The sequence below is a fragment of the Dermacentor andersoni genome, chromosome 2, assembly GCF_023375885.2.
Source record: "Dermacentor andersoni chromosome 2, qqDerAnde1_hic_scaffold, whole genome shotgun sequence".
Taxonomy (NCBI): Eukaryota; Metazoa; Arthropoda; class Arachnida; order Ixodida; family Ixodidae; genus Dermacentor; species Dermacentor andersoni.
In genome coordinates, this window is record NC_092815.1 from 257,616,457 (window position 1) to 257,642,266 (window position 25,810).

General features: G+C 44.6%; 1 protein-coding gene across 4 annotated transcripts in view; it reads left to right on the forward strand.

The window, feature by feature from the left end:
- mio (GATOR complex protein mio) overlaps positions 1-25,810 on the forward strand; it is a 547,780-nt gene that overhangs the window by 23,718 nt on the left and 498,252 nt on the right. For all 4 annotated transcript variants that reach the window (XM_072286653.1, XM_072286650.1, XM_072286651.1 and 1 more), the window contains exon 3: positions 25,599-25,669. In XM_072286653.1, the coding sequence (XP_072142754.1) occupies positions 25,599-25,669 (71 nt within the window). The remainder of the gene's footprint in view (positions 1-25,598; positions 25,670-25,810) is intronic.

The window sequence follows — 25,810 nt, forward strand, 5'->3', positions numbered from 1 at the left end:
CATCTCTTGCATGCCTAAGGTCCAGGCATCTTTTCTCGCTACCTCGATAGCAACAACCGTATCTTTTGCCATCCCAAATTTCAAGTTGGTGGTCTCCGACAACCGTGTCTGCTTGGAGAGATCGTTGATACCTGGGACAATCTGGTTCTAAAGCATCCTGTTGTGGAATGTTCTGAAGTTGCAATCGGCTGGTTTTTTCAATGCTGCAATAAAATCACTGACTGGCTCATTGTCATATCTGTGCCTTGAGAACAACTCGAAGCTCACCACAACTTCCGACACTTTCGGTGCGTAATACTCATTGAGTACCGTAAATATTGTATCCAAATTCTCGTACGCAGGTTTCTGCAGCGTAACCAGGCTCCGCAGTATTGCGAGTACGTTCTTGTTCCACAGCATGTCAGGAACACGGCTTTCTTCTTTTCTTCTGGCACATCATTGACTGCAAAGTAAAACTCTACTCACTCACAATAGTCCGTCCAATCTGCGGCCGCTGCTTCGAAAGCTTTCAGTTTCCCAATAGTGACCGGCATAGCTGTAGGTAGTAAGGGCTTTGCTGCTGCATAGGCTTAAATGATCCCACCCTCGTCGCCACTTGTGATGACCTGCCTCAAAGCACATAGATGGGCCAGGAAACACTCGCACATCATAGTAGGGGCGAGAACTGCACTGTCTGCACTGCGTCAGGTGCGCCTCTTTTATTATTGGGGAACTGCTGTGATTGTTGCGCCATCATGCAGACAATGAAGTCATCACTTGTATCACTTATCACACTAACACCATGTCCATCACGCACTGGAATGTTGCAGGTACTGAGCACTGTCCAAATGGCGTGACCTTAAACGCAGAAAGGCCGTCCAGTGTAAGGAATGTGGTCTCCTCATGATCCCTCTCGTTGACTTCTGTTTGCCAGTAGCCAGTCTTGACATCGATCGACGACGAGTATTTAGTGTTGCAGAGCCGATCCAGTGTTGTCTATCTTTGGGAGGGGCAGGGTGTCTGCCAATCGGGAAACCTGGGAATTTTCAGTGATGTTGAAAAGTCTGGAAATACTCGGGGAAAGCTCAGGGAATTTGTGCTCCTATCAGGAAAAGTTAGCTGTAAATTTATTGAAAGGAAATGAAAGTCCTGGTAATGCTGGCTTGAGTAACAGAAGGAATCATAACAAATTGTCTTTGTCGCCATGTCGTAGGCTGGAGTTGCCAGTGTACAGTCAGCGACCGGCTTTCCGGACGGCTGATAATTTGGACAGCTTTGCAGCACCAATACTAACCCCATAGAGTCAATGTATATAAGAACCTCTGAAATTTCGGAAGCAAGAACCCTTTGCCGTCCGATTTTCCTGAATGCTTGCTGTGACCGCAGGTCCAAAACGGCATTAAATCAAAGGCACCACTGCAACCATTTTAACACGATAGTGTTAAGGAACCCGTGTGGCAGAAAATCCGGTGTTGGCATCTGGCGCCCAGTGTCCGGTGTTGGACATCGTTTCGGCAGAAAGATTTTTGAACCACCCATACCCAGTCCATCCATGTGACGCAAGGACTTTACTACTGAACTAATTTAATTTCTCAAGCTAAAATACGTCGCAATATCGTAAACTATGACATACACACAACCTACAAACATGATAGCTCTTGGATTGTAATTTGACTATTGGCGGCGAAGACTTATGGAGTCGCCATCTGTCGGAAGCGCCTCACTTGCGTAGTATGAGGGATAACGCGAGGTACTCCTTTGCTTAAATGATATTGCGTGACATAAAAACGACACGGATGTGAAAGAAGACGACACACCAAGCGCAAACTTTCAACTAAGTTTATTGTGCCACTGCGTCATTTTATACATGGCAGGCAACGTAGATCGCGCATGCGCTTACGAGGAAATGAAGTGCGAAGTCATGTAACATGGTTACGTGTCATGTGACGCCGTGTCCAAGTAACGTAATTCTTTTTCTGTGAGAGCGCAGCTCATCCGTGAGATATCTGAAGTGCACATGATCGCGAAACTGGGTGATGCATGTGTTAGTTCATATGTGAAATGTTCATGACATTAGCAGGGCAGCACGCGCGGATGAGTGTCTCAATGCATGCTTTCTGCTATTCACTGAACACGCAGCCTTGATGCCATAGCAGTAATCTTTCTGGCGGAAGTGCTTGCTGCACACACGAGTTGTAGCAAAACTTAGAACCGGCTGCTCGCCGGTTCTAAGTTTCGCGGTCCAAGCTTCACGCAGCTTCTTGTCCGGTCGGTACGTGTGAAGATTGGCACCGGACTCTGTAGCACATACGTACGGCACTGCGGCACCGAGCAGTAGCCTACCACGTTGGACGCCTTCAAAGACAGCCACTACCTATTACAGTGCTTTCAAGTGTTGTCAAGAAGACACCCGGGGCAGGAAAACCTCCCCACTTAATGAGAACTGCAGTGCAGGTGGGACTTTAAGCTTTCGTTTTCAGCTTGCTTTGGCGCTTCTGAAGCAGCGGATGTGGCCTCTGTGTCCACATGATCCCTCATACCACGTCACTCCAACGGAAGTGCCAGCTTTTCCGGTGGTGGAGCTTGGCCCCAATACGAGAAAATATAATTCCCTTACGCGAAAACTCAAAAGAAACACGTTTTCCAGCATTTTCATAATTCACAGACCGATAACAGTGTCCGCCATTTGCGAACGCCTGCGCATGGGTGTCTCGGGGGCCATAGAGCGGCGCACCCAGTTCCTTGCAATTAACTCCAAGAACGAACTACAGGGGCGCTGCGAGCGCCGCTCGTGTGACGTCAGGGCACCGACTTGCGCCTTTCGCCTGCTGCAGTTCGGGCGGTCTCTGGGCGCCTTCTGCATTGTTTTTGTTTGTTCGCTCTCGTTCCCTCTGCTTGTATACTTAGGGCAGTAGTCTCAAATATATTTCTGCGACGTCTTCATTTGTGAAAATTGATTCAAAAGGCTTATTAAACGACAATACAGTTCTCAAAGGCAACACTATGATGCCAGCCGAAGGAGCACAGACCAGCCCGTTGCGGGTTTTTCATGCGTGGATCAACAACTGCAAAAACATAGCATATACGAATCCAGTCGTGATACCGTACCTGCTGCAGTGCAACAAGTATGTCACAGACGCTGGCCATATATGACTTCTACAACAGTTACCTCGATTATAATCCACTAAAACAGGTTTGCTCACGACGAGTAGTTCATGGTATAATATTGAATTTTCGCATTTCTTCACAGAAACGCTTGGCAGTAACACAAGGACTTAACTAACACTGCAATTTACATTCTACCAGCACCACTTGCTTCTTTAACTGCTTCTCGAAATTAGGCGGTTCTTCATGTGTTTAAGTGGTGGTAATTTGAAGTAAAGCTGATTGATGCTCACAGCTGTTTGCAGAATATGAAAAGGAATGTACCAATATATATTCTGTGGGGTTCTCACACCCATGCTCTTGGGACAAAGGAACGACAACACAGTAGTGCAAACAGTCACAAGGGCATTTATTGTACCTTTCATAGATCAATGCCTGCTAGCCGAGTTGCTATCCCCAAAACATGCTGATGGGCGCGCGACAAATCTAGGAAGTCCGACTCACCGCGACCGGATAACGAGCGAATATGTTCGCCCCATGCTGGATCCCAACGCCTGGTCGTTCGCGCGTACGGTCACGCGAACGGTGGCGCGCTCGAAGGCGGCCACGCGAGACGGTCTCGCAGAAGCATGGATCGGCGCACGCGCGGGACGTCCGCCGCGTTCGCCACCCGCCGCCCAAGAGAGCGAGCCTTCCTTTTCCGCGCCCAAGTAGGCGGCGTCAGCAGCGCAACACTCGCACCATCTCTCGCACGGCGCTTCAACCACTGCGACCGCCGCGGGCGCCAGGCCACGCGGCGAAGCCGCCCTGCAGGAGACGAGCTATGCGGGAAAACTAGATCTCAGGGGACGCGTGAGAGTCGCTTATCCCCACAGTTCCCTTTTCCGTGCTGCACATTCAACTTGTTTGAGCAATTTACTGGTTTTTGTTGCTTGAGGAATATACAAGACGAATCGGTTTGGTGAACTGACACAGGCTGCTCGGCCTATATTTTTTAGTGAAATATGCCTTCTGGACCGTATGGCTGCAGCCAGAAAGGAACCGAAGTGTCATTCATTAGTAGTATGGGACATATTGAAGATATAATTCCCCGGTGGAGGGCTAAAAATCTAGTGAAATATGTAAGGCTTGGGGTGTCTTCCTTATGAAGGTTTGCGAGGTTCTCTTTTATGTACTGACGAAGCGAATAGTTCTTCGTTCGTATAATTAAACAACGCTGGATCGAGGCTTGGAGAAGCAGAAAGTGCTTGAATTTTCCTTTTCTAGGCACCCTAAGCTGCGCTGTTATACCTCGACTATACTTTAGGCATTGCAATTGGTGCTGTTAAAAACTGCTTCATGGTTTCAACTCGAAGTTGTAGTGAACTGATGGGTTTCGTGAACTATGCGTGCCTAGCCATAACAACCGTCGGTTGCTACCGTTGCATGAGGGGTGTGCCATATTATCGATAAAGGCGACTAAGGACGACTATGAAACAGTTCATCACTTCCGATTGATTGGCTCGCTATATTAACCACAAAAATTTTCTTTCAGGTGATTGATACTATGGTATTTATGAATTAATTATGTAAATACTCTATATGTCGTGCCGCAGTGTTAGCAGTTATGAACAATTTGTTTCAGAGAGCGGGGAAAGTAGCAACAAACTTTTTTAGACAAAATGTGAGCCTAACTCTTTCTTTTATGCATTAATAAAGTGGCCATATTTGACCAGAACAACTCACTGGAGTAATAAGAATCATTATGACAGCGTTGCTGTGCAGTGTGTTTCTAATGGGGATAACATGTTGACGCCAAATACCAAGAATTTTCTTCCATGTAAAATGCAATGTCTCTCATAGTTAAGTAATAAGGGAATGCTAAGTGTTTGGCAAAGCATCATACACAACTTCCCGTGTTGAATTCGCAGACATTCTTTATACGCAAAATTTATGGAAAGATACGGCACATATATGCATTGCAAAACCAGTAGACCCCCTTCAACTACATAGCTTGCAATATCCAAGCCGCAGATTTCTCGATTCGCACTTTTGATGAAGGAACTGTGGTTCATGCATGGCAGCAGAAATAAGCCTACATATCATTCAAAAAGTACGGCTCGAGCCACCCATACCCCAAGCATACATGAAGGGAACGAGCGTCCGCGGCAGCCGAGGGAGCCGGAGCGGGCAGTGTCCTGGCCGTGACGTTACTCGCGAGAGGGCGCCACTCCAAGTTCTCGCCCCTAATACCTCCAGCTGGTACTCGCTTGCGCCACATCACGGCCCATGCAAGGGGCCGTGTTTCTACCACAAAGGCCGCCTTCATGCATAGTGTTCACGGCCAGCATTTCCCGGTAAACATTATGGTTACACGTGCTCCATTTGACGGGAAGCGTGAGAAGCAGTCAGGGATTTTTGAATGCCATCGCGTTCCATTCTTAAAGGCGAAGCTTAAGCGTCCTCCAAATTTTGATTACCTCGTCGCGTCAAACCAGCGCTCTCGCACGCAGATCCACTGGCAGCCATAGCCACCACCCCTGCAACGCTAGGTCTAGCTGCTTCGACGTTCGCTATTAAGCTTCTTGCCGTTCGGTGCCGTGTTTTTCCTTGAAAGAATTCCCCGGTGTCAGAAATGGCACTGACTCCGCCTTTGTGGTCTTCGCGATTAGTTTCGAAGCTCGGAAGGCACGGCGCGTTGCATAACGCCAGTTCTCGAAAGTCAGCTTCGCCTCGACACAGTATTGTTACGCGGGGAAGCGTACGCGAATATGTGCGGTGAAGCATAACAAGCGTGGGGAAGGGGCAATTGTCACAGGACACGGTATGCATTACTTAATTATACAAGCGTGCACCCGCCATCTCCTGTCACAGCACTAGCACCGGTATGTCTAATAAGTGTACTAGCAGGCCTTCAGAGCTTTTTCGGGTGTGCCAATGGCGATTTGAGTGCTTAAGGACAGTGAAAGACATGCATTAATTTTTTCGATCTGCCCGACTTATCAGACGTTTTGGCGGCCCCTAGAGAGTCCACGGCCCCTAGAGAGTCCAAAAATCGTTAATTGACAGTACAACTGACCAAAAGGACGCTTCAAATGGTCCGCGGGCCGACAGTATGGCAGAAGAAGGGCGAGAACAGAAAGGACCTACGCATTAAAGAATGATGGGAAAGGAAGCGTGCCACCGATTCTTTAAAAAAGCTCAAGATAAAAAAAAAAAGACAATGTTGATTAATGCCGTGATGCAGGTGACCCTAATCCAAACCAAAATAAACCCCTTAAAGCAATGAAACGCAACACTGAGGCATTGTGCACAGTGTTAGATACGGGACCGTTTCCTGAGCCTACTTCGAGTTCACCAGACCACATCGAATCGCGCCACACCTAATTAAGGAGCGCAGAAGCGCGTATACCACATTCCCGAGGCGCGGCACGTGCAAACGAGTTGACGTCCCCCACCTCGTATGCCGCATTTGGAGCTAATCACTGCTTGACTCTTCCCGAAAGTGTAGCGAGAGCCTGGCACTGTTCCAGGTAAAGTGGGTCCCGAAGCAAGACGGCTGTAATGCACTGTGAAACCCTGGCAGCGTCGTCCCCTCCCGCCAATTTGTGACGGCGCTTGCAAGTCAGCAAGGCAATACTGCAGGGAGAAAGCACTCGGACAATTGGGGCCCAAGGAGCGACCCTCTCCGCCTTGGTGACGGTAGTTGCAGACCGGGACGGCAAGACCGCAGAGAGAAGTAAGCACTCGGACAATTGGGGACTAAGGAGGGACCCTCTCCGCCAGGTGTGACACAATCTCACGGGCGCCTACCATTGGCCGAAAATGACTACACCTGAGCGGGCTCGCCGATTGGCCAAAAATGGCGTCACCTGAGCAGGCTCGCCGATTGGCCGAACGTGACGTGACTTCGAGACACCGAAGGGCTTAAAAGCCAGAGACCGGGAACAGCCTGGAGCATTCCTTGATTCATCTCTTTCGAGCTTCTTGCCACGGGCCGCAGCGTCCGAGTAGCTGCCGGCCCGTAATGACTTCTATGACTGTTAATTTCTTGGTCGTCTCACTGTAAATAATGTAAATAAACCTCCAAGTTTTTCATCCCGAAGTCCTCCTCAACTCTTACAACAGGCTAAAAATAGGTCAGGACAGTTGAGGTTGACTTACCTGCTGTTGAAAGAAAATCTCACTTTAGGCCTCGTATGAATGAGCTTGCTGTCAAATGATAGAAATAGCTCATATTCAAAAATATTTGCTTCTTTATGCATCTCCTTTTTATTCGTACTTAAGACTGTTCGGCTCTATTAGTAGTGGGTTGTTACTATTTTTTTCATAGACATTTTATTTGCTTTGCATTTTACTAACCCCTCCCTTTTGTTTTCTTTTTGAATAAAATAAACACTAGCCCTTACTATTCAAACTAGATTAAGTTCTTATTTTTTGACATGCTTACTGGAAAGTGACAGCATAAGGCTTCATGGTGTCAGCCCATCTTAACATAAGACAAAGTTCTGTGTCACTCAGGGAAAACCTGGAAAACTCAGGGAAGTTGTAAGTTGTTCAGTTGATAATTGATGCAGAAACGTAGGGTTCCGTCTTTTTTCTTCACCAAGACTACAGGCAATGCCCTGTAGCGAGAGCCCAACAGCTGGATGATTTCATCACGCAGCATTTCTTCGATGTGTTGCCTTATAGCTTCACATTGTCATATCGAAACTCGCTAAGGGCTCTGGTGTAGTGGTCGAGGACACTCTTCAGTTATTATGCGATGCTTTACGACTGATGTTTGTCGAAACCTCAATGATTTCGCAAAGCAGTCTTTGTATCATTGGAGAACACCCTTGAGCTGTTGCTGCTTACTCATGGGGAGGCTTGGATTTATATTGAAGTCTGGTTCTGGAAATATGGTCATCGAGGTAGATGCAGCAGAAACCGAGAGGACAAACGCATTGCTGCTGCGCACAATTTTGTTGATTTATGCAATCATTGTGCCCTTGTTGATGTACTTGAGCACCTGGCTGAAGTTTGTCAGCATCACTTTTGCTTTCCCTCCATGCAGTTGAGCGATCCCTCTTGCGACGCAAATTTCATGATCAAGCAGTAGACATTGATCACCTTCGATGACGCCTTCTATGTCTGCAGGTGTTTCAGTGCCGAATGAAATAACAATGCTGGAGTGAAGCAGGATGCTCACTTGATCTTCGAGCACACTCAAGGCATGGTGACTATGAGAGCTCTCCAGCGGTACTGCTTGATCTTCTGACAGCATGTTATCGACTTCGACTTCCGGTCGATGATTGCGCCGTGTCGGTTCAGGAAGTCCATGCCAAGAATGACGTCTTGTGAACACTGTTGGAGAATAACGAAGCTGGCAGGGTAAGTTCGGTCATGAATGGTAATTCTTGCCGTGCATGTTCCAGTCGGTGTTATTAGGTGTCCTCCAGCAGTCCGAATTTGAGGGCCTTCCCATGCAGTCTTAATTTTCAACTGGGTGGCGATGGGTCCACTCATGATGGAGTAGTCAGCTATTGTGTCCACTAAGGCAGTGACTGCATCGTGGTTCTTTGTCTTGTATTGCAGTTAGATCTTGGCATCGGATCACAGCTGTGTCGTGCTGACCTGAAGCTGGAACTTTGCATCGTCAGTTCGTCTTTCGTTAGTGTATTCTTGACTTTCAGGCTTCGTCAGGACGGCGTCAGCTCGTTGATACGTCATCGAGCTAGATCTTGAAGTGTTGTCATTGTCGGCGGAGGAACTTTGGCATTTCGACATACAGCAACCGCACCTCCATCAGTTGCTGTGTTTAGTTTTCTGGATATGGACTTTTGGAGCAGCCCCGGGCTGGGCCAGTGCTGCGGTGAGAGGTAGTGGCCTGGTGACAGCTAATGTGCCGGTCGTCAAGAACTCCACTGAGTTGCAGCTAAGTAGTCGGCAATGCCAAGAGGACGCTGCCCAAGCTGTGGATGGTGAAGCCTCGCAGTCCCAAGTCGAGGTATGGCCAATCGGTGGTACAGATGGCCGGCTCCTCCGCAGTGGTGGTAGAGCGGGCAGTGGTCAGGGGTGCGCGAAATGTCTGTCTTCTTTGGGACATTTTGCTGGTCAACAGGTTAGCGGGCTGGCAGCGGCAGCGTCTGGTGATGGAGTTGTGGCATTATGGGGACCTGGCGTGGGTGCGGAGGGGGTATCTGGCGGCAGGCAATGGCTGCGTATGTCATCACTTCCGGCTAGGGCTGTGGTGATGGTGGTGGTACTTCAGTAACACCAAGTGATCGCTGAACCTCTTCTTTAACAATGTTGGCGATTGAGGCCACTTGAGGCTGTGACTTTGGAAAGTGCTTCTGCCGTCTCTCGCTAACGACTGCTCTGATGGTCTCTTGCATGTGGTCGCTGTCGAGTACTTGAGGATCGGTGTAGCTTTGGTGGTTATATTGCCTTGTTCACATATTGAGTGTCTTTTCCGAGTGGCTTCGGAGATAACTTCAGCAACAGTCTTAGGCTGGCTGCATATGAATCCGGCAAAGAGCTCTTGCTTGACATCCCTCATCAAGAAGCGAATTTTTTTCTCTTCTGACATTTCTGAGTTGGCATGTCGGAAGACATGGGCCGTCTCCTCCATGAAGATTTTGACGGTCTCATGGGGCAGCTGCACTTGGGTTTCTAGTAGAGCTTGGGCTTGCTCTCTGTGTATGATGCTTGTGACTGTCTGCAGGAAGCTGCACCAGAACAGATCCCACGTCGTTAAGGTGGCTTCTCGATTCTCAAACCACATCCTGGTGGCGTCTTCCAAGGCGAAGAAGACATGCCGCAGGTTGTCGTCGCTTTTCCAGGTATTAAATGTAGTGACCCTCTCGTACGTCTCCAGCCAGCTTTCTGGGTCCTCGAATGTTGACCCGCAGAATGTTGGTGGCTCCCTGGGCTTCTGCAGCACGATCGGTGTTGGCAACACTGGGGCTGTCATTGTAGCTGTTGTCGTGGCTGTGCACTTCCTGGTCTTATCAGGCAGAAGTCCATGCTCCAGAGGCAGCCCTTGTAGCCTCTGGCTAGCTCACTGGTCCTTGGCGATGTTGGTGTTGTCCTCATTGCTCGGGCTTGGCTCACAGCTTTGCAGACCATTCGGCACATGGACGCATTAGCACCTCCATCAGATGTCGCGTAGTAGTGACAGTGAATAATACAGCAGCCAGTCCCTGAATGACGAAACTAACTTTTATTGGCCGAACGTGTGCCCACAAAAACAGAGTACACTCAAAGCACAGCGATACCGGCGAACACAATTGGCGATCGGCGACATCTGATCAGTGGGTCAAGTGCATCAGCTTTTATACCTTAGCCATCGAAGGCTCCAGAGTAATCACTGGCTCCCGCTCGTCTTCCAGAAAGTTCTAGACAATGTCTGTCACACATGAAATCAGGTTGCACAAGCTGTGGTGACAATAGAAAGCAGATAGAACCATCCATGACATTTGAGAAACTTCTGATACGTGCGGGCTCATCCTGTCCTTGAGCGATAACATTTGTTAGACGGTGCAAAGTGGTCACCCGAAAAAGATAAACGAGTACATGTGTCAGTATGCTCAGGAGGCTAATTGCATTACTTCACAAGAATCTTGCTAGTTATAATTAATTTAGGTACCTATGAATCTCGATGCATAGTACGCTCTACTCTTATTAAAGGGAACCTCAAATTAGTATGCCTGCACTCATGACCACTCAGTTCATATACGAAGGTCTAGAAAATATTTTTTATCAATGGACTATCTGTCAAAATTAAGGTTTTTTTTTTTTCCCTCTCTGAAGCTGAAGAACTAGCAAAGTTGTCCTAAGTACCTTTGGAGTTTTCAGTTTAATAGTGGGCCATAGTGTGCTTAATAGCAATCTTCTATTACTTAGAGTGTATTGCTTTCCCGTTTTCTTCCAGAAAACAGGAGGGTGTTCCTATCTTTATGGTAGGTGGTTTCTTTGGGTTATCGTCATCTTGTCTGTTGCGCCAATCTGCGCAACAGACAAAAGTAGGGAATGCGCATCACATCACTCGGCACAGCTTTGCATGGTCAGCAGTGCTGCACGCGACGACTGCGGTCGGTGCCGACGGTAAGGAGTTCTGAAATCGGGAGGTCCATGGCAAGCTCGCACAACATCCCCGTCCTGATTCCTCTTTTTTCCCTCTGCATCCAGCTGGGGATCAGCGCACTGTCACATATTTTCGAGCGCTCCATTAAATCCAAAGGTAGTCTTCTGATGGGTCACTTGAATCTACGAAAAGAGGCTGTTGGGCACCTACGAGTGGCGATCAGAACGAGGCGCCACCGTATGCTATTTTGCAGAGATGCTGGCTATGAACATGCAACGATCATTCTGTATACTCACTTTCATTGGTGAGGCGGTTTGTCGGCTTTCTGATAGTGGCTTCTAGTGGCTTTCTAGTGATAGTGACCACTGTGAATGTATCTGCATTGACTGAGTAAGCTTAACTTTAGTTGAAAATACCCGTTGCCACCATTCTGATTAGGCCTATTGGGCTAGACAGTGTGGCTAATGTTGTAGATGTGACGAAAAATCACTGCCGGCTAATGTGACAACTGGCCACGTACCGTTGGGAAAGCTTGTCGCTAATATGTTCCTATGGGTGACTCATCTGTGATCAGTCACAAAATCATGCGTACGGGTCATATTGACGGCTGTTAAAGTGGTGCTTGGGTCCGTGGTCGGCTATCGCGAGCATGCGTACCAAGTTCGTCTGTGTGCTCGCACGTGAGTAGAAAGCTCCCAACTGCCTGAATCTGCGTGCATTAAAACTGAACCCACTGTGATCAGCATACATTCCGGTGGGCAATCAGACAGATCTTCACACATGCTCTCATGCTTTCCATATGCGCTGCAGTTGTCCGTGTGGCTTAAATCATTTTGATCGGTGTCGTTGACCTGAATGAACCTTCTAGCAATAAAGATTGCGTGCCATGGGTACAATGTGCATGTCAAGGCACAAGCCACGGTCGGGTCATTGACCCAAGGTACCGATATACGAAAAGTTGAGTATTGGAGAAATCTAATATTAGATATTGAATTTACAAATCGAATAATTTGAATGTTCATTATTTGATTTGAAATCATACATTCAAGTATTTGCTCACCCCTAATACATGCGCCAGCGGGGCAGTCGACGGTGAAATATGCAGTTGGAAGTGGTAGCTGGCTTAAACCACCGGCATGGGCAATATGGGAACTTCAGGATGTAGCTGTACCCAGGCAATGTCAGGGCCCACCTCATTACCCTTGGAGAGCAGGACTCGGTAACTGGTTTGTCTGCTGTGAGCAAAACCAGCAGCAGTTTGTGGTCCGTGATTGCCTCATAAATCTGGCCCTACAAGTACTGTCTAAACTTTGCGACTCCAAAAAACAAAGCCTAATGTCTCCTTATCTAACTGGCTATAGTTTCCTTGGTGGTTGCCAGGCTGTGAGAACTAAACGCAATGGGGCGTTGTTCTCCAGATGGTTCCCATTGAGTCAATACTGCTCCAATACTGAGGGGACATGCATCAGTGATTAGCACAGTTGGCTTTTCTTGGGTCAAAGTGTGCCAGTACTGCAGCAAAAGCCAACAGCTCTTTTGCTTTCCCTTAAAACGAGCTCTTCATAACTTGTCCAGCGCCACGGTGTTCCCGACACCAACAGACTATTGAGAGAATGAAGCTATGCACAGGTTTAGCAGCAAGCTTCTGTAAAACTTAACCATCGCAAGGTAACTCTGAAGTTCTTTGATCCCCTGGGGTCCTTTCAGCACAGCCTCTGTTTTGAATGAGTTTGGATGCAGCCCAGCTGCACTATTGGTATGGCCCAAGTACTGCACTTCTGGTTTTGAGAATTCGCATTTAGATAACTTCAGTCGCAGCCGTGCGGTTTGTCATTGCCCATTGCTCTTTGTGATTAGTTCCCGTAATCATAATATCATCAAGTAGACTGTGATGTGGCCGAAGTTATTCAGATTTTTATCTCTCACTAAAATAGAGCCGATGCTAATGAAACACCGAATGGTAGCCTTGCCAATTGGTAGAAGCTACTTGCAGGGTTGATGATGTCCAGCTTTTGACACTCTTCATCTAGTGGGACCTGCTGGTAGGCACATCGCAAATCGAGCTTTGTAAACTTCTCGCCCCATGTCAGCCACACGAAAAGTTAAATTCTGGGAATGGAGTACAACTCGATCTCTGTCACCAGGTTTATGTCGCCGTACACGCGAACTCGACCATTATGCTTCAATACAGGGACGATGGGTGCGGCCTACTGGGACCTCCTCACGGGTTTAATAACTGCTTCTCGTTCCGCCCCTTTACAGTTCTTGGATTACCCAATAGTGCAAAACAATTGGTATAGGCCGCGCCTTCGCAAAATTTGGTGTTGCCCCTTTCTGTGCAGATATTGAAGGGGCAACACCATGAAACGTGCATTTGTTCCAAAAATGTTTGAAAGGCATGCTTGGTGATAGTAAACTTTGTGATATTGATTCATCATGTTTTCCGTAGGCTTCACGATGTTGACTACCTCTGGCTGGACGATGCCCAGCTCAAAAGCCTTCATCCAGCTTCTTCGAAACAGCATAGGACATGCTCGACACATAACCTTTGTTCGCTTGCTCTGGAGCTTCATCAGGTAGCACCTGAGCAATGCGCAGGAATCTTTACTTGGAGCCTCCATAGCCATGACGGTGTCTCCGTCGTCTCCAACAGACGAGTTTGCATGGGCACTTCTTTGATGCCGCTAATCACACAACATTGCAGTCTTCATCCAATTCCTTCAGCAGTGCAGTGTCGATCCTTACAGTCTTCTCCTTTTTTCTGGTGCCTAGAGAAAATCTTGAGAAACTTGTTACCAGTTGTGACATATGAGAGGCGTAGTACTTGCCTAATACAGTGAAGATTTCAGCCAGTTCTGTTCAGGCAGGCTTGGCTGGTGTGAGGAGGCTCCACAGCCTGCGATATGACCATGGAATAGAATTCATACGTGCATCCTCTGCGACACAGATGCTTCGTCTCCTTGCAGTACCATCGCTTGCCCAGTCTTTCCAGATCGCTGTACTTGACACTTGATATCTTCAGTGCTAGCTGCATTATGCAAAACGGTTTTGATAGTGCATCAATATAGATCCCAATGCTTGAGTGAGGTCTTAAGAAAATATTAAAAAATGTCTTTTTTTTTGTCTTTTTTATCAGTTTCAAAAGTTTCTTACTTTCAAGATTTTCTGAAGTTTGGATGTTCATAGCTTATTACTCGTATAAAACACTTTTCAAGGTGCTCCCTTAGGTGCCTTCCATGTTTGGTTATGTAGTGATGCTTCCATTGTTTGCCTCAGCCTGCCTCTGTTTACGAAGGGCAGCACTTGATGGTGGTGTGTTTCGGCAGCTGTTGTAGGCAATGGTGAGGTGAAGGCAGGAAACTTCAGCCAAAGTTTTGGAGAACCTCTAAATGCGCCATATCTATCCTACCCACCGTGGTTGCTTATTGGCTTTTTCATTGCACTGCTAAGCAAGAGGTTGCGGGATCAAATCTTCACCACAGCAGTCGCATTTCGATGGGGGTAAGATGCAAAAATGCCTGTGTACCATGCATTGGGTGCACATTGAATTCAATGCTTTCATTAGTCTGAAGCACCACAACCGTTCGTGCGGAGGCAAAAACGGGATTGCTTTCTCGAGAAAGCGCGTGCTGCTCGGCTGAAGTGTTCAGACCTAGGTTTGGACTCGCAGGCACCATTCTTTATTAACGAACATTTGTGCCCAGAGCTGAAACGTCTGCTAGGCCAGGCTACTGCATGTAAGCGCGAGGCTGGTTGGAAATACGTTTGGGTACAAAATGGCAAGATTTTCGCCCGGCGGATGGACAACGCACCAAAAATAAAAATTTCGTGCAGTGATAAAGATAAGTGGTACGTTGATAAAATGCGTAACCCATTATGAAGGCTGCAAGATAAGAGCACTGTTCTGCGCATTGAGATAACTGTTAGGGGTGGTGCTACGCCACATCTTATCAGGCCGGTCAAATGTGTCAAGGGGACACATAGCTGTTCATTTTCCGATAGTCTAGCGGGAGTAAAGGCAATATGCGCATGTGTTGCTCGCCATATATTTGATCTCTTCGCAGAAGTTGCTGTCTACTTTTTTAATTTCTTTATGTTCTATGTTCTAACTTTTGAACTACTATTCTTTAGTTGGCCCGTTTTCTTTTGTCTGGATGCTTCATGTGTCTACTTGTACCGTGACATGCGTCAGGATAGATCATGGTTTCATTGGCTGTCACTACTGATGAAACTAGTTGTAAAAGCCATATCCTTCACTTGTCTCTTCCCAACTTCGCAGTATGTTACTTATAAATACAGGTCTTTATTGCAGTGTCATGTATACATAATATTGCGTGTAAATCAAACTGTATGTACTTACATGCTGACCCATACAAACCATCAATGAGTGTATCCTGTATTAGTCCGACCACTCTGATGTCCGATATTGTGAAAAGATGTAAATCACCTTTAACTTTTGTGCATTTGAATATGCAGTCAGCACGTCGAAAATATGACGACTTTTGTATGTTTTTACACGAATTTGGGTTTTCTTTCTCGGTTATAATGCTAACTGAGACATGGTATAATGACCATGACACTATACATTTGGACGGATACAGGGCTGTTTATTTGAATAGGAAATCAAAAAGGGGTGGCGGTGTTTGCATGTTTGTAAACTTGTGTATTAGCTGCGACTACCTAGATGATCTGTCATGGTCCACAGCTGATATTGAAATTATTTGTTCAAAATGCGACAAATTTCTGTATGCTGTGGTGTATAGACCACCTGGTGGTAATTTGAGCGAGTTTTTCAAGTATATAGATGCTGTTTTTTCATATGTTAATGCAAATCAATACACTTTAATTTTAGGAGGTGACTTAAACATCGATATGTTGGTTAAATCCACTAAGCAAAGGGAATTATCTACAATCCTTGATTCTCATTTTTTGTCGAATATAATAACCACCCCTACACGTATTACTGCCAACAGCGCAACACTTATAGACCTTTTCATTACCAACCTATCACTTGGTGCCCTATTTTCTGGTACCATTAATGTGACCCTTAGTGACCATTTGCCCATTTACTTAGTCACTGACACATCTCATACGGCAGAAGACATCACTGCGAAAATAATATATCAGGACATCAACACGGTTGCACTGTCTCAGTTCCGAGATGAACTCGTCATGACTGATTGGAACGAGGTTCTTGCGTGCTCTTCGGCTGATACCGCATATGAGTGTTTCATTGAAATTTTTTCCTCTCTCTATAAACGATGCTTCCCTTACAAAGAAATAACGAAGCCAAAACGCGCACGTAAACCTTGGATAACAATAAGTCACTTAAAAATGATACGTACAAAAAACAAGCTGTACCAGGCGTTCTTGCAAAATCGCGATTTAGACGCGCTAAACATGTTTAAAACTTGCAGAAACAGTCTTGCCAAAATATTAAGGCTAGCCAAACGTAAGTATTACTTTACTATTTTCGACGGCATCATAGACACCAAACAAATGTGGAAAACCCTAAATACAATTATATTTTCACGTAAACAAGCGCCCCACGTCAACGAACTTAAAATTGACAAACATGTATTTAAGGGAAAAGCGTTGGCCAATAAATTTAACGACCACTTTAGTTCTTTATTGGACAGTACTCACGATGGGAATGCGTTAAGTTATTTACCCACGCCAATAACACCCTCGATATTCATTTGCCCCACAGAACAATCTGAGGTAACTAATGTTTTTATGAAACTTAAAAAAAGTAAGAGCGAAGACATTGACGGCATAAAAATGGAACCGGTTATTTTTGTCCTCGATTTATTAGTACCTTGTTTGACCCATATATATAATCTTGTTTTAAACACAGGTCTGTTCCCTCAGCGTATGAAAAAAGCCAAGGTCGCGGTACTTTACAAAAGTGGCGACAAAAACGAAATGAGTAATTACAGACCAATATCGGTATTGCCAGTATTTTCTAAGCCTCTGGAAAAAATTATTTTCACTAGACTTTCAAGATTTTTGGACATGCATTCTGTGATTACAGTGGCACAATACGGTTTCAGGTCAGGTGTATCGACAGAAACAGCACTTCTACATCAGAAAGAGGTCATACTAGGCAACATTGAAGCAAGAAAGCTCACACTAGGCATATTCGTAGATTTTACAAAAGCGTTTGATAGCATTGATCACCAAACATTGTTAGAAAAATTGCCCTATTATGGCATCAGAGGCGTTACACTTGACTTAATAAGGAGCTATCTTAGCGACCGGTACCAGTGTGTGTCAATAAATAGGGAAATATCTTTGCCCCAAAAAATCAAACGTGGTGTACCGCAGGGAAGTATATTAGGCCCTCTCTTATTTAACCTTTATATTAATGATATTGTAAACATAGATCGATCAATAACATACATTATCTATGCAGATGACACGAGCTTATTTTTTACAGGAGCAAACCTAGATGAGTTGATTCAAGCCACTAATGAAACTTTACATAAATTATCCGAATGGTCTTGTCGCAATTCCTTACAAATCAGCAGCTCTAAAACCAAGGCCGTTCTTTTCCGCGCGAAAGGAACGGCTTGCAAGTACTCACATAAACTGCTACTAAATCATTTTGAACTTGAACTTTTAGAGACTGTCAAAACATTAGGTATTATCTTTCATCAACATATGCTGTGGGATTCTCACATTGAAGAATTATGTATTAAACTAAGAAAAGCCCTAGGTATGCTAAGGAGGTGTCAGTCGTTTCTGCCGGTTCCCCAGAAACTTCATATTTTTAATGCGCTTTTTAGTTCCCACCTACGCTACTGCCAGTTGGTATGGGCATCTGGAACTCAAACATTAAAGAACAAGATATATACACTTCAGAAGTGTGCTTTGCGGGCTGTTGCCAATTTAGGCTATAGAGATCATACATCTCATTTATTTATGAAGTTTAAGGTTTTAAAATTCAGTGCTGCCTATGAACATCAATTGTTGTTGTCGTTAAGGTCAGAAATTCATAGAAATAGCTTAAACTTGAGAAGTTTAGCGCAATTACAGCGGAACATTTCATTGCGTCCCATCAGAAATTCTGAACACTGGCACATTCCCCGAACACGAACGAACTACGGTCTCCAAATGTTAAAATTCACCATTCCACACATACTCAATACGTTCAAGCTTACAGAAGATCACTTGCGTGTCCTTTCAGGCAGGGAGTTATTCAACATGTTTACATAATCTGCTACAAGCCTAGAAAAATTCTAACTAAAGCCCTCCTTTCTGTTTACAGTATGTCTTACTGTTATGTTACCTTGCATTAATTTTCTTGTCGTTGGTTTTGGTTTTTTGTGCGTGAATGTTTGATGTACTTGTAGGCACCCAAGGGCGCATATAATTATGTATACTTGACAATTATTGTACACGTTTTTACTTATTTTTCTTTTTCTATAATACGTTAAGACTGTATGAAGTTTGAATGATTGATGTACTTGTAGGCACCCAAGGGCGCATATAATTATGTATACTTGACAATTATTGTACACATTTTTACTTATTTTTCTTTTTCTATAATACGTTAAGACTGTATGACGTTTGCTGTGCTGTCGTTCTGCTGCTTTGTACGGATGGGAGGTGGGGCTAGTCAAGCTGCATCAGCGCAGCTTTTTTCCCACTTTCCACGCCACAACTGTTCTGTGTAAAACACACTGTACTGTTAGTGGTGAAATAAACTTCAACTTCAACTTCAAATACAATTCACCTACTGCAGAAAAGAGCACTTCGGTATATTGCAAACGTCCCGCGCAATAGTTCTACGGTTACATTGTTTACCCGCTACAAAATATTCAGTGTGAAACGCATCTTCGATTTTCGTTTAATGTATGCTTATTTCTTTTCAAACGAACAATTCAAAGTTTTTATTAAAGATTTATCTAATATAAGCATGCATTACACTGATTCACGCACCCGCAGCACCAACAAGTGGCTTGTTCCTCGTTCCCGCACGACCTATTTTTTGCAGTCTTAGATTCACACTGCCGTCCCTACTTAATAAATATGAAGAGAAAGACGCCAACTTTTCTACGTTTACAAAAAAAGAAATGCGTGAATTTTTTGAACTCTTGTGACCTCTTGTCTAATGTCTTTTGTACTGCCCGAACATGATCAAGTATGTTTCATTATTCCTTGTAACACGTTTATTTTCGTCATTTTATGATGTGTGTTCACGTGAACATTGAATATTTCAACTATAATGTACAGCTGTTCTGGAGTGTACCTATATATTGACATTATTTGTTCTATTGTTCCGTTTTTGTATTTGCACAACCTCTTCTTAATTTTTTTTTTCTGAACTGCATTTTTTACTTGATTATTGTAAATTTGTTTTTGAACGTATGAATCGTAATACCGCTGTCATGTACATGGGCCTTTAGGTATTTTCAAGTGGTGTTACTACCGCTTTTCGCCTAAGGGACCCCCAACTGTCCTTGGAAATAAAGATTTGATTGATTGATTGATTGACTGATTGATTGATTAAAGAACCCCAGGTAGTTGTAATTAATCCTGAGTCCCCTACTACGGGGTGCACCTCATAATCAGATTGCGGTTTTGGCATGTAGAAACCCAGAATTCAATTTTTTATATCTATCCTTCATTATGCCTTGTCCAAATGGCGTGAGCACAACTGTATGATAGGCACACTACAAGCAGAGCTAGAAACTATCTCAACACACAAGTAGCGTATACTTTCCACCTCTGATTTAAATCTGCATGATTGTTTCTTGCGCTTAACTTGTAAAAATCTTCCAATCTCTTTAAACCTACAGGTTGTCACATTTTGGGATCACTATCATTTCTTGTGGAACGATGTCATCTGGTTGTTTATTTTCTACTTCAGTGCTCGTGAATATGTCCATTTGCAGTAGATTTATCTTTGCTGTGCTCTGAGCTTAGGAGATGCATGTTTTGAAGCTTTGTAGTAGCTTGTAGAAATGATGTAATATCACTCTTGACTCATTTACTTTGTGGATCAGGACAAAACAATCAGCTTCGAACATCCTAACAGCCTATTGGTTGGTTTGATAGCTAGCGTAGTGGGCCGTCGGGTGTGAAGCCGTTGCCTGTGCAACTCATCGTAACTCTGACACAGTTCTATCACTTTGACGACAGTGTGAGGACTGTTTGATGATAACATTTGGAATGCATTGTCCTCAATACCCTTCATTATATGTTTGATCTTCTCCTCATCTGACATTGACGCGTTCACCCATTTGCAAAGATCAACAATGTTCCCAATATAGCTCGTGAAATTTTCTCCAATCTCTTGGGATCATGTACGCGAACATTGTTCAGCACAAAACTTTTGCACTGCTGGCCGACCAAAAACTTGGGTAAAGCTGGTCTTGAAGACGAACCATGATGTAAGGTAGGCTTCATGGTTTAGAAACCATAGTTTCGCAACATCCTAGAAATTGAATGCGACGTTTCTCAACTTGGTAACATCGTCCCACAGGTAATAAGCACTCACTCATTCGTAAGAAGAGATCCAATCTCAACGTCTTTGTCATGTGTTCCGGAGAAGATCGGGGGATCTCGCTGATGCAAGGCACCGGCACACACCAGGGTGGGCGGCGCTGTTGGAGGAGTTGAAGGAGTGCATGCGTCGTCGGGCATGATGGGGGGTAGAGTGCGACTCTGAAGTTCCAGGGTGGCTTAAACCCAGTACCTCCACCACTTGCTAAGAGATTTATTAGCAAACGACACAGGCGAATGGGCAGCATTAACAAGCATTCTGCCAAGGACAGCAACGACGAGCTCATGCCGGTGGCGATGCTGCTGAGGCATAGGCTACTCTTCTTCATTAGTATGCATTTATTTCTAGTATATGAGCAATCATGGGCATGAGCATGAGTCTCAGTGACTGAAAGCAGATGTGCGTGGATTCTCTGAAAAATTATTAGTGTGACTTGGTGCCTGCTCAATTTACAGAGGCATACCTGGCCATGATTATTTTCTGGAACTGTGCGTTTGATGAACAATTACACAAAAATGTTCTGCTACAGCAATGCCTTGGTGTAAAGTAGATGGTGCTTTGACAGCTTATTCTTGAGCGATTACCATCATTGATGAATGGTCACGAGTGGTATACCTTTTTCGGTGCATCTGCATTGTGCCTCACTTGCCACTCGATTAACCAGGAAGTAGCCTTACTGAATTATGCATGGTCAGCACATTTAACACATGATGGTTAGCTCAGGTGGTAGAGCAGGGGCCCCGGAAAGGCGGTGGTCCCTGGTTTGAGTTCTCGAACATCGCTTAATGCCTCCAGCTAAGCTAGTACCGCCCTGGGAGTGGCAGGTGATAGACTGTGATGTATCCTTTGTGGAGGTCACAAAGCACGCTCCTGACCTCGAAATTGCTATGCATTTCCGTGAACTTCAATCGAAATACTGCTGTTCCGAATTCTACACAGATGCATCAAAATCACATTTTGGTGCATCTTATGCTGCTGTTGGTCCCTCTTTTTCCAAATCTGATGTATTGAACCCTTTAACGAGTATCTTCACTGCAGAAGCCTATGCTGTACTGTCTGCAGTAAAACATATAAATAAATCAAAACTCGACAGAGCAATAGTATTTACAGACTCGTTAAGCCTTGTAAAAGCGCTGAACTCTTTACAAAAGTTTACAAATCCGGTTTTTATTGAACTTTACTCACTCTTATGCAGCATTTATTTATCATATAGACATGTAATAATATGTTGGGTACCTGGCCATAGAGGCATCGAGGGTAATGTACTAGCTGACAAAATGGCCACATCACTCACACCACTAACCACTTTTTCTACGGCTGCTGTCCCTATCACAGATCTGAAGCCTTTCTTAAGAAAGAAACTGCAACAACACTGGCAACGCATGTGGGACGCAGAAGTAACAAATTGCATGTGATAAAGCCACTGTTAGGTTCTTGGCTCTCCGCAACAAAATCACGGCAAACAGATGTCCTATTCTGTCGACTCGGAATAGGACACACATTTGGGACCCATCATTTTCTACTCACTGGAAATGAACCTACAACCTGTGGTAGATGTGGTGAGAGGCTGACCGTGCTTCATGTCCTCTTGGAGTGTCGGGAGGCTGAAGCTGAAAGAAAGAAATATTTTCCTCTGGCATACTGATATTACATCCCTCTTCACCCGGCAATGTTTCTTGGACAGGAACCGCTATTTAACACGAAAGCAGTCCTTGGTTTCTTAAACGATGTTATCTTGCATGTCACAAGTCCATTAAATTCGTAGAGCATCCTCGTTCCAGAGGATGCCGCTGCGATAACTGTTTTGCATAGCACATGCCTCCAGGCCCTTGTGTTTCAAGGGCTTCAAGGAGGCAGTAGTGCTCTAGCAAATTTTAGAACCAGATGTATTCTATACATCGTATAATTCTTTTCAAATGCATCCTAATCTTCATGGTACACGTCACATGTCACGGCCATAATCTTATTATACAGATTTTATGCAGTTCAGAGCAACTATTTTTAAGGCCCCTTTACAGCCACAACACACCAATTTCATAGAACTCATAACTACACTGCGAACTCATTACCAATGGCATGGCACTCTTTGGCCTTACATGGCCCTTGCGCCATTAAACACCAAACATTCATTCATTCATTCATTCATTCCTGGTTCGAGTCCCAGACCAGGACAAATTTTTCTTCAATTTTGAGGCTTTTTTTTCGAGGAACCTGTATGGTTTTTTTTTTGTAGCAATTGCCATGATTGGGTGGATGTCTCATTTTCCCTTTATTAATTACTTCTCTCCACCTTGCAGGTTTCCACAGAACTATTATGTCAAACTATAATGCATACTTATGATTTGAGCTATTAGTGCTGCTAACTAAAAGCGCTCTCTCTGCTGCAGTAAGATCATTACTCCACATCTGTGTCTTTGTTGTTTATGGTCACAGGATAGGCCACATTGTAATTAGCAAAGCACCTCTCAAATATAAAGGATTTGCTGAAAGGTAAAATGTTCTTAAGAGTGGTTGTGTGTAAGTTGACTCTTACTGTTGTCTCGACGTTACTATCACTAATCAGATTTTGTGGTCTGCACACATACAATTTATAAACAACTGTTCTAAGTCACTTGGCCTCCTCAAAAGATATTTTCTCTCTCCTGTTGCCATACGCGAGCTCACCTATGAAATGTTCATTTGGACTAAACTTGCGTATGCTTCAGCAATTTGGAACCCTCACCAGACTTACCTTATTAACTCACTTGAAGCAGTGCAGAACCGTGCGGCACGTTTTATCGGTTCAAACTATGACTGGCATACAAGTACAAATAGCATTAAATCATCCCTCAGCATTCCTAGTCTTAACACTTCGTAGGAAGATTTTATAACTTTCCTTTTTCCGCAAACTGTATTATAATTTCCAACACCTCAGGAACACTATTCTACTTCCACCCAACCACACTTCTCACCGTCTGTTTAACAACCTGAGTCTACAATGTCTGCATCGTTCCTCTAATGCCTTCAACAGATCTTTCTTACCTACTGCTATTGAATTGTGGAATGCGTTACCCGACCGTATAGTAAATGAAAGGGATTCAGATAAATTAGGCACCTATTGTCATGTTTCTTAAACCCTTAACCTACCACTACTGCGCTGTTACTCTAACGTCTACCTTCTTTTTTACTGCTCTGTTATACTACTGTTTCTACTGTCGGTTTGTACCTTATTTTTGTTTTGTTTTTACTTTTTCTTGCCTATCGTCTTCTAGTGTGTATATTAAGTTTTTTTTGCTGTTGTATAAATAAGTTAACCATTGTATATTAATGACCATAGTGTTTATTGATGCATTTGCACCCCCCCCCCCCCCTTTATGTAATACCTAGAAAGGGGTCCTTAAGGGACAATAAATGATGATAATGATGATGATGAAGGGTCACTGTGCAGGGTATGTACAGACAGGAAATCATTTCACTAAAAATGTGGATTCACTATTTGAAAGCAACATATATGCTACAAGAGATCGCAGTCGACCACTTGGTGTTCTTTTGCGCGCACCTACGTCTGAAGATGGGAGTGTGCTTGCCCATGTCTACCCATGTCGGAAGGTGGCCACCCTTGACCGGGAATCAAACCACCATCTCTGCAAGAGTCTTGAGGCAAGAAATGGTTGGGTGCACAAGAAGTGCCATCTGGTATGGCGTGAGCAAGAAAGTTGGTAAAAAAAGCCTATGAAATATGCAGTTAAAATTCATCTCAACTAATTGATGCCATAATTTTGGAATATATCAGGCAAGTTTCAACACTCAAACTTCTGGATGTGAGAAGACGCAAGCAAGATTGGCCGGAGAATGTCGGTTATATAAAGTTTGGAATTAAAAAAGTCTAACATTTAAGCAACCCAAAGTAATGCAAGCTTTCTTGTTACAATGTACCACATTTTTGTTTCTTGCGAAAAAAATTTCAAGAACCTCAACAAGATCTTACTTATGGTATGGCCCATCAAAGTTGGCTGCAGCAGCACAAGCAAGTGCTAAATTTTTTATAGGCAGGTTAAAAAAGATGGAGACAACATTTGGCAGACAGGGAGGAAGTTGGAGAACTGAAGGTAGATGTGATGTGTCATACCTTTAAAGGGCTCCTCAGCCACCGTGAGGTCGAAAATTAGTTGCATGCTAAATGGTGTGTACTAGTCCACTATGGACTTAAGGCCATAGGTAACGGCAGCCGAGTAACAGTGACCGTCGCTGTTTTTTGCTCTCCTTTGCTGCCCTTCCTACCTGCACTTTCTCCATCTTGCTGCACACAGCCACCAACTGTACGCACTGCAGCGAAAGCTGCAGGTTGCGTTCACATGCCAGAAGAAAGGCTCATTTATTGTCCTCCCCTAATGGCCCTCCACATGAAGCTGGCTGAACGGAATGCTTCATGTAAGGTTCAGTGGCGCACAAAAGATGAGCTGCCTCCATTCTCAAAACACAGTCAGCTCAGGTTGGGTTGTTGCTGTCATTTCTTGATGATCGACCAATTGACAGCGCTTACCCCTGTTGACGTTACCTGGAGCACCCTATTGACATCACAACATGTGAAGGAGGCACCGGAGTGGCTGGGGGAGGAGCATGAGATTGTTTTTTTTTAATTTGTGGTGTTCCCACGGCACGTAGCACTGCCACATTCACGAGGGATGGTTACAACATTCCCTACCCGATAATGCACACATATGTTTGAAATGTGTAAAAAAATGTCGGAGGTTGTTTAGGGGCCCTTTAAGGTTAACATAGTCATCATTTTAACTGTAGGCTTATTCAAGGGCAAGCTCTCATCATAGCAAGCATACAACACTACCTGGTTGCATGCAAGAAATATAATGTTATGACAGGCTGCTTGCTTGAAAGCTTGAGAAAAATTATCTTAAAAGCATGTAATTTTTTTTTCATTTCATGTAATGTGACAGTCAGATGGAATGTCCTATGCAGGTTCCTGCTGGTGGGTACCGACATCCGTCTCTTCCAGATTCCAGAGAAGGATGCATCTAGCAGGGAAACCAGTGAGTCACAAGCTTGTGCTTTCCTTCCCTTCCCTCTGCCGTGGCTACCTTTGCACTTCGGGAAGCTTCCCTTGCAAAACCCTCCTGGACTTTCTTGACTGCTGCTGCTGTTTAGCCAAACAGCTTGCATGCCGGAGAGCA